Source organism: Haemaphysalis longicornis, unplaced genomic scaffold, assembly GCF_048455015.1.
Source record: "Haemaphysalis longicornis isolate Haplotype H1 unplaced genomic scaffold, Haemaphysalis longicornis Haplotype H1 scaffold_9, whole genome shotgun sequence".
Taxonomy (NCBI): Eukaryota; Metazoa; Arthropoda; class Arachnida; order Ixodida; family Ixodidae; genus Haemaphysalis; species Haemaphysalis longicornis.
In genome coordinates, this window is record NW_027526460.1 from 86,067,150 (window position 1) to 86,084,833 (window position 17,684).

Below are 17,684 nucleotides of genomic sequence, written 5' to 3' on the forward strand. Positions count from 1 at the left end.
CGCTAAACTTCATTTAAATTCCCCTGAAATTCTTTTGCTCCATTTTATTAAAAGCTCACCTTAAATTTCAGTCGCCGCTCTAACGCAGATTGCATTCGTGTTGTGGTTTGAGACATTTCAGTATTTCGAACCCCGCTTATATTTTTTCACGGCCCTCGCTGGTTTCGTAGTGGGCTTCTCCCTACGACACGTGAGCCAAAGGAGGTGCACGCTTTACAGGAGTGTTAGGCACTTCCGGATGCTTGTGCTGGAACTCATTTTCCAACTGATGAAACGATACAATAAAACCTTATGCAGGGCAATAAGTTGCTTATACAGGTGTTGTCCACAATTCACTCGCCCGGTGAACTGCATTTTATGTAAAAAAATTATTTTCTGCTCTCTATTTTTCCCAATCCAGTGGTAATTACAGGTGCTGCAAAATAGTCCGCGTTTCTCCACCCTGGTTTGCCTCCTAGGCTTTATTTGAGGCAAGCGACAGAAATCTCATGCCACTCAGAGTGCAAGAGTGCTTTTTAGTGGTTCCTCTAACCACTTTGAACTGCTGATGTGCCGATGATAATCCAGAACACGCAAAATAGCGATTGTTTAGAGCGAAGCAACCTCCGGACACGCCAAAAAACGTTTCGGTCCTTGTTCACTGGCACGCGATTTCTCCGGTTTTCCCCGTTGTAATGTGAAAAAAAGACCGTTGAAATTCACAAGAAGAAGGGCGTCGTAGATCAATAAACTAACTTGCCGGTTTCCCGCAAGCTTCCTGAGACGAACTGGAAAACAACGTAAACATTGCAGACGAATCGCGGGCGAATCTCCTTGTTCAGGTAATTTTTCATTTGGACTACCGATGGCTATTCAATTCAAAGGTATTCTTGCTGTAAAATTCGAAGAAGCGGAGCCGAGTAACTTGCAAGAGGCAATATAGGGCACGCACGCAACTAAAAAAAGCGCCTTACGTATAGGCTAGGCAACCTGGTATTATGTTAATAAAATGCTTGGACAAAATAATAAATTGTATAAGCAAAGGCTGTTTGTCATGAATAAGGTCAGCGAGGCAGTCTCAATGTCAGTTTCACATCGTAATCTTAAGATCTGTAGATTATTGTTGAAGTCATACCGTGTGTGTTCCACGCCCACAAATAAACTACACAGCGACTATCTTTTACCAGATAGTATGTTTTCTTCTCTGTAATTTTTTACCAGAACTGTCTTGTAGTTTTACTTAAACAGAGTTAGTATTGCTCTTGTAGCTAAATATGCGTTATACCAAAATGTCCCAAGGAACACATTAACGTGTCCTTGACTGAGAAGCAGTGCTTGCGCGCCCACACAATGTTCGCAATCCTGAGACGCCAAACGACCGCACACCTTTCTAGTTTTAAAGTCAGAAGTTTGTTTAAACAAACTGCGCCCCTCGCGCAATGTCTCTCAGCGTATGAAATGTAACAGGCATTCGCAAATCCCCGTGATGGCGTGAAGTGGGAATCTGTGTTATTTGCGACAGTAATGGTGGCTGGACGTGCACTAAATATTGCACTCCTGCTCGCAGGGGGTCCCTGAGACTAGGACGAGAGCGGGGAGGTGAGCGCCTCGTCACCGACGCCGCCATGAGCAGCCTGTGCCGCTCGTCGCCCTTCTCGTCGCGCACCAAGAGCCTGCGCGAGAAGTTCGCCTCCAAGCGCAGCTACTCCGAGTCCTTCAAGGACCCTCCGGCCGCCGCGGCCGCCGCCGGGGCGGCTGTCCCGGCTGCGGTTACCGCAGCAGCACGTGACAGCCCGTCATCAAGGTACGCCCTCGCTGTCTTGTTAATGGCAGAAAAAATTCCCCGGAAACTTGAGTCAACTTACGTCTTTTCAGGGCGAAGGCCTGGCGATTATCAGATTTTCGTATTTGATTCGCTCTCTCTTTCTTTGCTTTCGTTCCGTCGTCCTTTGACGCAAAACACTCCGACTGGGAAAACTGGCCACAATTCACGCGGCTGCTTTCTCACGGTCGCAGCTCTTCTCCACGTTCTCCTTTTCTACTACGTGCCATCACGTTCACCTGCCATGTGGCTCGCATCGGGACAGTTATTTCTCTCCCATTGGCAAGTACTTGGTTAGCGCCGCGGTTTAACACACTCATCTGTCACTCTCGCAACCCGGGTTCAAATCTCACCGGAAACCAAATTTGTGCTTATTTGTATCTTCTTTTTAGGGCGGCGGTCATTTTGATGTCATTTTGATTTTACAGACAACGCCCACTTTTCTCTTACGAAATCAGATTGGCGGGTACCCAAGCGAACGTCGGTGGATGGTAATCGAAGGCGGGTTCCCCTGTCACACAACACACACCGCAACATTGTCCTGGAAAGACCTCATGCACGCTAATGCTTTCATGCTTTCATGCTTCACGTTATCATGTACCCGCTCGCCCCTGCACCGCGCGACGTCTTCCGCACTTAAAATGCCATGTACAGTGACCCCATAGATATATTTTTGCCCCTTTATAAAGAAGCTGTCGTTAGCGCTGAGGACCGTGGATTATCGGCGGCCATTTTCGGAGGAGAACAGTCTGTGCCACCGGCCTCCTCTGCCATCCTCTTAGAAGGTGATTAAGGAATTCTTACGCTTTCTACGGGCGATGAATTTACACATCAGACTGTACACTGAAAGCCGTCAGAGGCAATCTCTGAAGTTGAACGTTTAGTGCTTCAGCGCTGGGCATACCTGTCTGCTCCAACTTTTCCTCATTCCTTCCTTTCCCTTTTTTGCCTATGTTCCCTTCCCCACGTATAGGATAGCAAAGTAGGCTCTAGCCAGGTTAACTTTCCTGCCTTCCTTCTACATCCTTCCTTCCTTCCTTCTGAGGAAATTCCGCGCAAAATAACAGTTTACAGTGTCGCCGCAGGCGTGTTTGACGTTCCTTGGTCGAGACTGTTTCAGACAACGAGTACTGCTTCTAGCTTATATTCCGGTGAATTCCTGTAGTGGCTGCCGTTTGTAAGAACCGTTCCTGTCTCGGCAGCAGCAGTGCCCGGTCCCCGTCGCGGGGCGAGCCTGTTCCGGGCCTGCTGAGCCATTCGAGCGGGAGCGCGGACGCGGCCAGTGGCCTCGTGATGCCGCCATCACTGCCGGGCTTCATGCCTTCCTACACCGTGATGCCGGAGGACGCCTACTGCAGCGCGCTTGACATCAACTGCCAGCAGGGGGACCCCAGGTACGCACGCCTTCCACATTTACCACCAGACACATCACGGCATTTGGTACACCCAGTGGTTGACACCGGCATCAATAAACGCCAGCGAAGAACTATGGCGTCAAAGCAGAACGTCGTGTGCCTGTCATGCACCGTAACCGTAATAACAATAATAACGCATCATAGGCCATGCGTAGTGCGAACATAACACACTGGTGTTCCAAGCCGAACTTCAAATCGCCGATTCTAGACTGAAAAGACACCCGGTTAAAGAATCTAACATATATTTCCAAGGATCGCTCAAGGAAGCGCATATCTAAGTAATCGCGTAAACCTTATTCTCCTGGAGATGTCGTTAATAACGCATCTAATTAGAAAAGGCCGTAGGACATTACTAGCGGTGGTTTATTTGACTTACACTACCGAGTTCCAGTATGACCATGTTCAGAAAAGGAGGAGGAGGAGGAGAAAACCTTTTATTTGGGTAGCAGGCTCAGGGCCAGATTGGAGGGATTGGTTGCGAAAGAAAGTAGCTGCGGTGGGCTGGGGTGAAGAAATCTTGACAGGCACCCACGGGGATTTAGGTGAGCTGGATTGGTGTGCTGGGTTGGGGTCCGGAGGTAGCTTATGCATTTAGATGCTCGTGGTACACAATTTTCAATAGAAAACTGCGAAACGAGTAGAAGCGTAAGCAGTGTGAGGGGTTATTAAGGTTGATGACCCGCGCGTTGGTTCCGTGGCGAGAGGTTCATATACACTCCGACTTTTCCGGCCGCGCGGTCGGCGACGGAACGTCAGTGGACGGAATGCTGACGACCGAACGCTGGCGACAGTGCGCCAGCGGCAATTTCTACCCCTGTGCACTTCAACACGGTCGGCGCAACGTAGCTATGCGTAGCCAAATAGTAGCCACTTCACCCTCCGGCTTGCGCATGCGCAGAAGGTTTTGCGACTAGTGCGCCGACTGTCGGGAAATTCACGAAACGGTCGAGCGTCCGTTGTGGGCGAGCGAGCGGACGCGTGCGCCTCGAGTTCGCGCGGCCTTGCGGGGTGCATTCCGGGATACGGGGCCGACGTCTATGGCGGGCTCGGCGCGGAATAGAGACATGCCCTATCTCGTCGCCCGTGCCGCCGAAGTATAGTGAACTAGAATACTATAGCCGAAGTACACCGAGCTCTGGCGGACGCACCGGCGGTTATTTCAAGTTCGAGAATATTGGCGGTGAGATCTTTGAGTGGCGCCCCCTGGCTCTGACGTCGGCTTAGGGATTCGCGCCGCTGTCGTCTGCTACACTCCGCTTGTGGGGGGCAACAGTTCCTGGGCTAGAAATCGCCCGCTTCGTTGCTGTAGTGCGTTAAAAAGCGTATTTCTAGCGACTCAGTTATTTTGCCAGCTTCTGACGCATCTGAATAATTTGAAGCTGTATCCCCCACAAGTTTGCAACACACGAAGAGACAGAGAACAACTTTCTTCAGAGTATCGGTCAGAAGATCGCGTGTAACTCGCCCTTTCTTGCTTATTCGCGAGGATCAGCGATCAGAGCTTGTCGATAAGTATTCAAAATGCGTAGGCTTCCCTGCAGTATTTTTGAGATGCTCCTATGAAGACTCAACAGTCTAATACTACGTACCAAGCAGCGGCCTCTACACGCTCATCAAACAGCAGGGAATAAAGCGGCTTTCTTCTGTTTCTTTCGTTGTTGTCTTGTATCGGATTATTGTTTCTTGCTTTTTTTTTCTGCCCAACGCATTAATTTTTCGGCGCCGTCACCAACTTCTTATTAGGAGGTTTCGGGATGTTTGGGAGCCTCACAAGGGTCGTGTGGATATTTCCTTCATTTTGTATGGCATACATTCCCTTCTTCACAAATTGGCTTTCATTACGGCTGCGTGCAAGAAGGTGCATATCCGCAGCGTGCTTTGTTTATTCACATGCAAATACAATGAGAAGGATTGTGCTACGCCACCGCGATCGCGCCCTAAACAACGTGGTCCACAGTACTCGAAGGCGGCTTTTGTGCTCCGAATTTCTATCGTAATTATATCGTTATCATAACGAACTGACTCTCAACTCGAACAATGGTGACATGATTACGGTGTAGAAGGCATGATATACTCGCTAACTAACGTAATAAATAGTATACCTGCATATATTACAAGACTAGAAACCGAAGAATTCCAAGTAACTCTTTATTGCTCTTCAACCCTTCCAGGCGCGAAGAACAAATCCTATTCTACTCGGGATGGCGTTCTACGATTTGAAGAAATTTACTTTTACTCTCTTGTCCTGGACTGAGGACCCGGCCCACTAACCAGATCGATTTAATTGTTAAACAAAGTTTTCCCCTCCTCCTCTTACTCCTCCTCCTCCTCTTGAGGGCAGTTTTCCTATAACGCATATCCGAATATCGGGAAGATATGGCTGTGCAAAATGTTCCGAAATATCCCTCGAGGTCTTAACAAACATATATGTGTTACTATAAATTTAACGAAGACGTGACTCGTTTTTCCTCCATACTGGTTAGATGCCTGGTATAGAATCAGCACGCGCGTATACACACACTGGGTTATTTGGAACTCAACCTACTGTTTTTGCAGTCTATAGTGCATGTCGGCAAACTTTCATGCCTTGACAACGTAAAGTGATGTGACAAAACGCGTTCGAGCGTTCGGCAAGGTTGCAAAAACTGTTTTACCTTACATATGATTACCGGGAATCGTGATGCCTTCTGCCAAAGCCGACAGCCCTGAAGGCCCAGAATTTGTTTTGGTCTTCCATTTTCGCTGTTGTCGGTTATTAGCAGCTGACTGTTCCTTTTGTTCGAATGCTTGCATGAGAAGCTGACGCCTAGCTCCGACTCTTCGCGCTCCGCACAGGACCGGCTTCGCAAGGAATGGGTGGCGCCGGCAATGTTTCTCCCGTAGCGGTATCCAAAACTATACTTTAATTGACACCATGAGCTAGTGTATGCGATTTTAAGCCTATTGTTATCATAAAAAGTTACCCACACGCCAATTCTGGTGCGGACAAGCACCAGACGTTGACCGAGCGCAAAGAAACAGCAGGGAGAGCGATCCTGAGTGAAGCAGACGACAAATGGGAGAATCCCTAAGCTGACGTCACGGAGGCGCGCTTCGCAGCGCCGCCTGTGTTCGCGCTCACCGCCAATAGGTCCCCGCATGAACGGACATTCGCGCGCGCCGACGCTACGTCGGAGCATGAACGCGCCGTAAGGCTTTGTGTTGCTGAGCCCAAGGACATGTTGGGTTAGATCCCGGCTGCGGTGGCTGCTTTTCTGGTGGATTCAAGTAGCGGAAACGCCCGTGTGTCGAGATTTCGGCGCAGGTTAAAAATCCCCTGAAGATGGACAAAAATTAATCCTGAGCCCTCCACCACGGCGCGCCTCCTAGGCGTAGCTTGGGCGCGTTAGACCCCTCAACCAATCAATCAAGGTTGATGGGTTGTTTGGAGGGTTTGGAATGAACGGCAACGCTTGAACTTGGTACAGAACGAGATTGTGTGCTAGTATCAACTTTGGTAAAATCTAGGTGGATTAGGAGGGTGTACCGTCATCCCAAAGTTTCGGCCCATAGTTCTCGTTGGTGATCTCCAGAAACCACCAGTTTTCAGTACGAAGGAAAACGTCGATTCTTTTTCGCGGTGAAAACCATGAAAGTCGTTTTAAAGCAGTGAAAATGAAAACGACGTCTTCTTACTTGTAAGCTACAGATTTTGTTTTTTAAAACGTTGCACCCACACCAGATTTTCCTGGCGGCAATGCACTTCTGAAATACTTAAAAGTGGCTCCGACGGATTAAAGGCGCCACGTGTGGAGGTGTGACCAGCTTGATTAACGCCTGAAGCGGTGTAGTTTGGGTGCCAACGGAAGCAGTCGTCATGAAATGTGATTTCCAGAATTAAACGTAGTCTTCCAAATGCAACGCGTGTGCTCTTATTTAAGTTATTTATATTTGACGGGGCATTACTAGCCACTCTAGAGCACTTACAGTTTGCATCACATGTGCCCGCGGTTTTACCTGGCGTTGAAATACCGCGACTTTTTTATGCGAATGAATACGTTTGCGCAAAAGACGCGGACTAAGATAGAGAAGCTAAGACGAGTGTTCGTCTTGTCCTCTCTATCTTATTCCTTCGTACGTCATGAACCAACTAGGTAGCAATAGATTCCTATTAACCGTTTCAGTTCTAGTTGTAGTAAGACAATCTGAATTCTATATACATACTTCTTAATTATCGGCACTTATATTTGTTCCGCGCGATTTGTAGTTAAGCTCTTCCTTAGAGCTGGGGTAGGCGTTGAAAGACGACGCTGAGAAACCGACGCTAATTTAAAGGAGTCAGAGTTACGCAACGAACATCTTCTCCCACCATATTAAAATTTTCAATGAGTCCACTTCGTGCCATTCATTTCTATACTCAAAACCACTAGGACACGCAAGCACAACCACCACTTCTAGAGCATCATTTACGTAACTCATGGTAAACCCACTTTCGAACACCGCGGAAGATTTGCGTGATTTGCATTGCCTCAACTCGCTAAGCTGTGCATTTCTCAGTAATGCTTACGCCACCATAGCTTCCTTCAAAAAGGCACGCTGAGATTCCGCGGCGCGACTGCATTATTTATAGGGCGGGGAACGCAAAGGTGACATTTGAGTTCGCTAGCGCAGTAACGGTGCGTCTCGCTCTTTAGTAGTATTCGTAAATAAGCAATTCTTGGGGTTTTTAGTTATTCATTGCCTAATTTAGAAGAAATGAGTGCTTTCGAGCATATTTTAACCAATGAACTGTTCACGTATTGCTCGTCAGCGTGCTTTGGATTATAACAGAAGGGAGGTGCAGGGCAAATTTTTTTGAATGAAGAGCTTTTTTAAACCGTAAACAGCTGTTCCAGCAGAAACCCTTCGTCAGTGCGACTTTCATCGTCACTATGAATGCTATTGCAGAAGACACGTGAGGTGTTGTTTGAAATCAGAACATGTTACGAACTACACGACCATTCGGGCCACTGAATCCAAGTAGTTTGACATAATCATAGAGAGAGAAAAACTTATACAGAACACTACTTTTACATAATAAATCTTGTCTAATTGTGCAGCCAAAAAAAAAAAAAATCCCGGGCCATCTCCACTAACGTAAAACCTGGAGAGGAGGCGAAGCATGCAGGTTATAAGCGTATTCTTGGCGCCTTGGCGTTTTTGCCAACGGAGATGAAACCATTGGGAAATAGAGGTATGCAGCTTCGCTTTAAAAGTCTCTTGTCTTTGAAGCACGAAGCGCTCCAGCGCGAGGCGTAAACGAGTGCCCCGCTGTTTTTTTTTTTTTTTTTTCAGTACGCGTTACGTTCTAGCGCGAGGCGTAAATGAGTTTTCCGGTGTTTTAGTACCGTGACTACATGAAACGACAATTACGACGACGATTACGACGTCGACGACGACAGGAGGCGCCAACAGCCACAGCCCCTAAGGAGCTTCGCCCCTAAAACATATACTAGGCTGACAGGGCGTGAAGCAAATAAATCGGATTTTTTTCCCCGCGTTTTCTATCTCGTATGTACCGCTCTTTTCCCCGCGCTTGAGCAATCTCAAATCATTCTGCCTATTGCCTATCACGCAAGTTTCCTCGCTATCTCCCGACGGCGTTCTGACGAAGGGCTTCGGTAGTGGAGCAATACGCGATCCCGACGCCAGTTGCAGCATTTTGTTTCGGACGCGTTCAGGTGTTGCAATTTTCCCGCCTTCTATCAGCAGAGAGCTCAGTAACTGCAACGCTTTTATCCGTAGCCCACGCCAAGCTGTTATTCCGCCTAGACAACGTTTGGGCGGGAACAGTGTTTTCGCGCGGATTGTTCGCAAAATACCTTTGTTACTCGCACAATCAGGGCGCGTTTTATAAAGCGTAGACAGTGTCGAAAGGTTTGCATCGTGTTGAGCCCATGAAGGCGTGTGGCAAATAGTGTAGCAGGTTCCGTGAACCTTGATACCTCCTGCTTTACATATGTTTGCTAAGCCTATCCTGTGCGAGTCTTCGTGCTTGAACCATTCCGGGAAGATCCTGAGAAGCCCAAATACCATGTTTGCATGACGCCCACTTGGCGTACGTACCCTATGACTTGGAGTCGAGAGTAGGCGGACACTTCACAGGGCTTTTGTCTCTGACAGCCTAAGGCCTAGAAGGAAACGCAGCGATGAGCTGCGAGCACTGCTATACATCAGCGCGTGCATTTGTTCACTAACAATGGATTGTATACGAGGTTGCGGAACACACACTACGGGGCTCTTTTGTGAAAGATATTAGAACCGTACCTGTTTTTCGTGGGAAACAGGTACATAAAAGCGAAACTCGGCTTCGAGAAAGCACAGTGTCGGCTTTTCGTTGAGTTACTAAAACGCGGACGGGTGAGCAAAACTACAGCGAAGCATTAGAATGGGCCGGTTGGTGAAGCAACTACGGAAAAATGACGTCGCTTTGTAAATGTAAATTACCGTATGGGAGTGATTCTCACCCGTGAGAGGGCCGGGGATCTCGTCCGGCTGGCAAAAGGCGTCCGTGCGATGAAGTAGGTTCATACTTATGTTTCTGTGAAGTAATTTGCTCTTGCAACTAAAGTTGATCGAACACCTATCCAATGCCCGCCCACTACTTTTAAGTGCGAATGCACTTTATAAGCGACCCCAAACCATCCACCGCCGGCGTCGGCGGCGGCGTCGGCGTCCGCAGTGCTCCTCTATATTTAAAGAAGAAACAGCGTCCGGCGCCAGGTTTCGATCCGAGGACTTTGCGGGCCGCAGACCGACGCTCTACCGAATAAGCCACGGACGCGACGCTGATATTGTCAGTAACGCGCCTTATATCTTTAACGCATTCAAACTACGTCGTCAGCGGCGTGCGTTGGCGACTCAGCGGCGTTATAGCGGCTTGATAACTGCGTGGTGTACACGTGATACTACAAACCCGATGGAAGAGAAGGCGGCGAGGCGGTGGGCTGCGGGGGCCGAGCGCAAGCGCCGCAAGCGGGCCGACAACTGTGCATTCGCACTTTCACATTCTCCCCCTCGGGGAAATGCGGGGGAATTTTTTCTGTCTGGCTTTCTGGTACGACTGCTGTGCTGTGCAAAACGCCAACTTTAATACATGTGCCGTGAGGAGGATTAAAAAAAAAAACGAGTCGTGCGCTGAAAATTACCGGCATTGTCAGCAAAGTTCGGCAAAAAAAAAAAGAAATAAAAAGCGAGGAGTTGATGAGTGTGCCGCCAAAGTCCTTCCTGATGTCTGAAATCTCCTGGCGGACCTTTCGAGACCCACGGGCTCCTATTCCAAAAGCACTGCGTTAGATCTGGGAATGTGTGAGCACAGACCCTCAAGTCACTTGAAGTAACGATTATTCAGGCTCTTTTACATGCTTTCAGGCGATAGCAGAGTCAGAATAAACTCCGTCTCAGTCACCCTAAGTATGGAAAAAATCTCCTTGCGCAAAAGGCGGATAGGGCATGCTCAGTGTGTACTTTTCGAGGTTGGTAAACATTAAAACCAGGCACCCAAGACTGTTTTAAAAATTTATTTCAATGTTTTGATTCGCTTTTATAGCTGTACCTAATATTAACCGTATATTTATGTACGCGTCCTCGAATGCCACCGCTTTATAAGGCGTGCTGCTTGATGGCATTTGGCGCACACGATGAAGTTCATTGGTAGCTTGTACTCGCCCATCTTTCTCGTACTTTGTACATAAGCACCTTTTTCGCCGAGTTTATGAATGCTTTCAAACCACACTCTTGTCTAAAGCACAACTTTGTTTTTACCGTTCATTACACAGCAGAGAGAGTAGTGATCTTCTCAGGTTAAGGGAGATGGAGAATTGAGGTCGTGTTGCCTACATTCTCTTCCCTTTGATTCTCTCTTCAAAAGAGAAGTGCAATCGTCCGCCCGCGGGTCAAAAGTCATCTATAGTTCCGCATAGCAACCTGCACTTGCCATGAGTGTACACTCGCTGCTGAAGAGCAGTTTACACTCGGGAACAAATTAGCAACGGCAATAGCGTATGTCCGGTATCACGCCGCCTAAACAACGGACCCGGTTGTCAACGAGCGCGCCCGTTTTGAAAAGAGATTGCTATTAATGCGTTATATCGTCTGTCTTTTCTCACGTAGTTTGTTTGTCATCGCTGCAGTAGGAACTTATAAGCATATTAAGTCCAAAAAAGCACGGAAACGGCTCATGCCGTGTTCAAAATATTCCCAGTAATGCACTCTTGCGCGGAGCGGAGTAACATCCGGATGCGCTGATGAGGTGCACCGGTAACTTCCGTTGCCGTTCCTAAGTTGTACCCGAGTAGAGTAAAGCAGGCAACAGGCGGAATGGGCCTCCAACACCATAGAGTTTCATACTAATATGTACTAGAGGGAAATCTGGCCCCACTGTCTCGGGGAGCCGTGCTTCGGTGAGCGTTCCGTCATGTACAGGGCAGGCATGTTCCACTTGTCCTTGGCATGGCTCATGAACAGGCTGAAAAGTTTGCTCTTGCTGCAAAAAAGCAACGATATTACTATAGAAGGTTAATCAAATTTGTTTTCTTAATTATAAAATGGAACCTCCAAAAAGATATTTTGTCAGTGATTATGCAGAAGCTTCAGACACGATGAACAAGAAAAAAATGTTACCCTTTTTTGTTGATTTTGGCTTCGAAACAAAAAAAAAAAAGAAGCCATATGGCTAGCTAAGCCAAGTAGGCGAGGAACGTCGCTAGCGGCAATGGCGTCGCCCTCAGCGGCCCGCGACTGCCCCGACAGTTTTCCCTCCAGTATATATTAGTATGAAACTCTATGTCCAACACGCTTAACTAGAGCCATCCCCTTCTGCGCAGGTTCCCGTGGCAGCGCGACGCAGCAGTGCAGTGCGACCTCCGCTCACTGGTCACCTCGAGGTCTTCTAGCCACTTCGACACGGTCCGCTACGCGGGAGGGTCCCCCATCAGGCCGTCGTCGCCAGCCGCAGCGGGCAGGGCCAGCGCGGGCAGCAGCGGCGACAGCGTCCCCTTCCGGACGTCCACCATCTTCGCCGCCCCGGGCGAAGGCGGCGACAACGCCGGCTCGCCGCCGGCGCCGCCGCCGCGTCGCTCGGGCCCCGCGCTGCAGCGCGCCCTGTCGCTGGAGCGGAGCGCGACGCGAAAGAAGGCCGGACCAGCCCTGCTGGCCGGAACCTCGGCGACCACTGTCTCGGTCGCGCCTGGGTCGCAGCTCCCCACAGCCTTGGAAGAAGGTGGGAACATCACCGCCGCTACTGCTGCTCGAGCGGCGTCGTGCAGTCCTCAGCGAGGACAGCAGCCGCTGAGTCCGGAGCCCTCGGCAAGCCCCAAGTCGGGCCAGGCGTCGCCAGCTTTCACAAGGTGCGCGCCTTACTCTTGTTTTGACCTCTTGCGCGGGTCATTTGTCTTTTCTGTGTGCTTGAAGCGAGAATTTCTTGTCCATGCAGGCGTCTGGAGGTAAGTCTACGTTCCCATAAAGCAGGCGTTGACGATCCTAGGAGTACTAGTAGTACCACATTCAAAGTGGAACGGGATGACCGGTGGTTCAAGTAGGAGAAATGGGTGGTTAGGGCGGGTGTGATGACCAATATATGCAAAAGTATATGAGGTGCTACGAGTACAGTAAATTGCTCTTTTTTTACTCATGGTTCAGCTTTGGAGGTCGTAGCTAACGATACAAGTTAGACCCAGCATTCGTTGAACCAGTGATACGCCGTTTTGACCAGACTAAATGACTATTTTATGACCTCTGCTCGGGTCTAGTTTGGCGGTCAATGTGGGAACGATTTTCGTGTTTCGTAGAGGATGCAGTAAAATTACTACGAGAGGCCAAAAACTACCAACTCCGCTGTTTCCTCAGTCATCACAACTCGATTGCGAAGGTGGCACAATTTTTCTTAAAGGTTCGTCTTTAATGTATCGTTATTTGCAGACAACGCATACCTCGCTTCTCTCGTATGGCAGTTATATGCAGAGGCGACATCTTTATTTAAGTGCTGAATGGCATCGTCCTATCTACCAGCGCTTTTAGTTCGATCATCAGGAGTGCTACCACGCAGCGCAGCGTACCACAGTTTGCATCAAAACTGTATTGGGAATAGAATCCCCGTGGACTAAGTACAAGCCTTTCCCAGACCTGCGCCACCAAAAAAGCTCATTAGCTTCACGATCAAATTTTCTTTCGGTAGGCTATATCCTTTACAATATCCTTGAAGTTCTGTACCCTCTTAATCCCAAGAAAAAGGTTGGAATGCCTCAAAACAACGACTAGAATGGGTCGAACTCACTTATTCGAGATTTAGTCGCCACTAATAAGTCATGTGATTACTTTTCGCGGAAAATTGTAAAATAATGTTATTTATCATTCCTGTCAGTGACACATCGTATGATACAACTGCCCTTCCGGTGTATTTATAAAAGTGTACTGATGCCTTGATCTCTCCTCGGTGATGCCATTTTATCACCTTACTAAAGTAGCTTCCTTTACGCCTGGTGAGAAGAGGATCAAACCATCTCATGCTTGTGCTTGAAGCAAAAAAAAAGAAGCAGGATGAATTCATGATTATTCGAAGGCAAATGTATAGTCTTATATCTTGTCTGACCCCATACGCAGCTGCAGTAGCGTATAGATGTTGCAGTGTTTCCTCGAATATCTCGACAAGGGTATCAGTTTTTGATGTATTCTTTATCGGTCTGCGGATGAGGCTGTTATCGCTATCAAACTCCACTTTTGGGCATTTACAGGATTAAAAATCATCTGAACTGTCCGAGTGAGTACGTTCACTTTGTTCGAACCGGCATGGAACAACATCCGTCTGCTGGTCAGTTTAACTGACATTTTATTTAAAACAGGCCTTCTCCCGATTGAAAACCCCACCAAGACTTACAGTGGGAATCCAGGGTTGGCAAGCGATAAGAATAGGAAGTATGTTGGGAACCTTGATGTGAATTATGACTTAGGTTGGCTGTGATAAAAAGAAAGGTGGTGGGTGATGGCATGCATCATGTACCACGACGGCAGGTGCCTTATGGAGGTGCCCTAGACAGCTGTTTAGGTAACGAAACCAAGTCCTCAAACCCCTGCCCTAGGTAGCCTATTGAGGGATAAATAGTACTCCATCAAGAAATCTTACCGAAGAAAAGTCCTCCGAATTCGCGATGTCAGAAGTTTCCTGGAGAGTCGAATGTATACATTGGACCTGCGAGAAATCAAATCACAGCAATTGCAACACTCACAACAGGGAATCCCACAAGGGTCCGTAATTTCACCAACACTCTTCAACCTTGCTATGCTCAGTACACGCAGAATCATACAGATAATTGGAAATATCAGACACATCGTATACGCCGATGACATTATACTGTGCGTTAAAACGGGCCCACCAGCCGACATACAGGCTACGTTACAACAGGAAGTCGATAACATTAGTAAGGGCGCAGAAAAAATAGGACTACAGTGCTAAGTCGGAGCTTCTTCGCATACATAACCCAAGATGGAAGCCTCCTCCTAAACACCATTACTCCGCTCTTACGGGAGTGGCTGTAAACCATTTCGGGAGTAGCGAATCAGTGCCCATGCAAACTCTTCGAAATCGGGCAACTGTGTTTCAGTGGAATGCCTGTGGTCTGCGCTCCCTCTTGTACGACCTTCCTCAGCTAGTTAACACGCATAAATTTCCGGTCATTGCCATCTCAGAATCCCGCCTGCGATCGGATATTCGTCTGTCAGGGTACACACTGCATCAGTCTTCGACGACCAGCGACCAGAGCAGAGTGCTACTCGGAATTTGTCAGGACTTGACTTTTGGGCTTCACACTGTCGCACAAGACGCATCCAACGAATACATTGCAGCAACAGTAAAGCATGGCCGTGCAACCTTCACCATAACAACCGGGTACGTCCCACCGAGGGCAAAATTCAACACGAAGCTCCTGGAAGACATTTTGTCCACTACACCTCCCCCGCACTTGCTCACAGGTGATTTCAACGCACACTACCCAGCTTGGGGCAGCACAAAGACTACATCAAGGGGAAGGAGTTTGCTGCGTGTTGCCAACGAAGCGGGCCTGGACGTGTTAAACACTGGATGCCCCACATTTTTCAGCGGCAAAACTTCAAGTGTATTGGATGTCACTATGGCCTCTGCTTCCCTGCTGGCGTCCGTGTCCTGGCATTCCGATATTGAAAGCTTTGGTAGCGACCACGTGCCCACATACACAATATTTGAAGGAATTTGTGGAGGACCGTCTAAGCGGAAGGCATACTGTGTGAACTGGGACACCTACCAAAACCTATTAGAAGATGATGCTGGAGCCATCTCAACAAGCGAGGAGCTCGCAGTTGCCATTGGTCGGGCCAAATCAGAATCAACACGGCAAAGTCTACTTCCCAAGCCATGGTCTACATTTGATGGGGACTATGAACATCTTCGCGCTATTCGCCGGAGAGCCGAGCGCCGGGCCAGAAAAACTCTACTTGCAGACGACATCCTAGCTTCCAGGCGCGCGCAGAAGCGCGTTCAGAAGCACATGGCCACACTTGCCAAAAACCGCCGGGCCCAGTTTTGTTCTAAATTAGATCCACGCAAGCCATTGACACGCATATGGCAGGTATTCCGCAGCCTGAGAGCCCCACCCAGTCAGATTCACCCATTTTCTTCAGTAGCCCTCAAGCGTGGAGTCAGTGAAGTAGACGTCGCAGAAGAATTTTGCATAAACGTCAGTGCTCCCCAGAGCCCTTCTCTGATTCCCGCGCAGTTGACCGAGTGGCTTCCTACCACGAATTCTGTGATGATGGATGATCCCTTTACCATCAATGAGCTATCTGCAGCGTTAAAATCTGTTAATTTGTCCACCTCGCCTGGACCTGATGGAGTTAGCTATTCGGCTCTGCGACATCTCGGCAACAAGGCTCTTCTGCAGTTGCTGAGTATATACAACGCATCGTGGCAGACTGGCTCTGTTGAGGCAAGCTGCAAAATTGCCCGACTGGTACTGGTTCTCAAGCCGGGAAAAACAGACATAAACTCTTACCGACCAATTGCTCTATTAAGCTACATTGGTAAGGTAATGGAAAAAATGGTACTACAGCGGCTTGTCTTGGACCTCGAAAACAAGAATGTCTACCCGCCAGAGATGTCAGGATTCAGGCAAGGAAGAAGCAGCATTGACAATGTGATCGCCTTGGTAACAGATGTTCGTGCACAAAAGGCTGGGAAAAGGTTCACTATTGCTGTCTTCCTAGATATAAAAGCAGCATTTGACAGTGTTTCTCACGAAGCAATCCGAAGGGAGGTGGCGTTTGTAGGACTTCGAGGCCGAATGCAAGCCTGGATCGGTAATTAGGCTTGCAAGCATGGATCGGTGATTAGGTGAATAGGCAATTACTTACAGGATCGGTATGTCTACATGACAACCAAAGACGGTGACACGACACGACATGCCATCACGCAGGGTGTCCCACAAGGTGGTGTTCTGAGCCCGACACTGTTCAGTATATGCCTCATCCGCATCACAAAGGTACTACCTCAAGGAATTCATATCTCGGTGTATGCTGACGACATCTGCATCTGGGCTTCGGGCAGGAACCGTAGACACATACGAGCAAAAGTGCAGAATGGTCTGTTCGCCATTGAAAAATACCTCAGCAGCTGCGGGCTGCTTCTGTCTCCTGAGAAGTGGGCTGCCATGGCATTCACCAAGCGCGATGTATCTCGATACCCACTGGAGATAAATGACATCCAGATACCCTATGTTTGCAATCACAAATTTCTAGGCATTACAATTGACCGTTCGTTGACCTGGGCTCCCAATATCAGGCGGCTAAAGGAGCGACTCCTTTCGTTCGTTCACGTTTTGCGGATGATGACAGGAAGCACCTGGGGCTGCTCAGTGTCAGCACTCTTGCGACTGTACAAAGCGCTTTTCGTAGGCCTCTTGCGATATAGCCTTCCAGCTTTACATGCTGTGTCCAGGAAGAACTTCAAGGTTCTGGAAGGCTTGCAAGCTCGAGCACTGCCAACATGCCTGGGCCTTCCGAATTTCACCTCCACGATAGGAACCTTATGTGAGGCAAGGTTCTTTTCTGCGACCACTCTCCGTTCACAAGAATTGCTCCACCCTAGCCTTCGACATGTTTCTCGATGCTTTGCTCATCCACTGGCTGGCGCTTCTGCATCTCGCGTGGTGCACGTTCTGCCATCTAATTACCTTCAACTCAAGCTGCCTGCTACTCCCCGTGGTTGTACGCGGCATGGACTGTGTGCACCACTGTACCTGGAATAGGCAAAAAGTCGTCTATGCCCGCATCTGCCTTGAGATATTTTGTCTTGGAGCATATCGAACCCGTTATCCAGACCACATCCAAGTGTACACGGATGGATCCGTGACTTCAGCGTCTTCGGCAATCGGCGTATGGATTCCGTCAGCGGGACGGTCCATTAAAGAAAAGCTCAGCCCCAGAAC

General features: G+C 48.6%; 1 protein-coding gene across 4 annotated transcripts in view; it reads left to right on the forward strand.

Moving 5' to 3' along the window:
- Positions 1–17,684, forward strand: part of LOC144152548 (uncharacterized) — a 495,420-nt gene that overhangs the window by 231,486 nt on the left and 246,250 nt on the right. For 3 of the 4 annotated variants that reach the window (XM_077683846.1, XM_077683842.1, XM_077683843.1), the window contains exons 2-4: positions 1,547–1,783; positions 3,004–3,195; positions 12,060–12,581. In XM_077683846.1, coding sequence (XP_077539972.1) covers positions 1,605–1,783; positions 3,004–3,195; positions 12,060–12,581 — 893 coding nt within the window. In that variant the 5' untranslated portion in view covers positions 1,547–1,604. The remainder of the gene's footprint in view (positions 1–1,546; positions 1,784–3,003; positions 3,196–12,059; positions 12,582–17,684) is intronic. The other variant, XM_077683844.1, reaches the window with a different exon arrangement.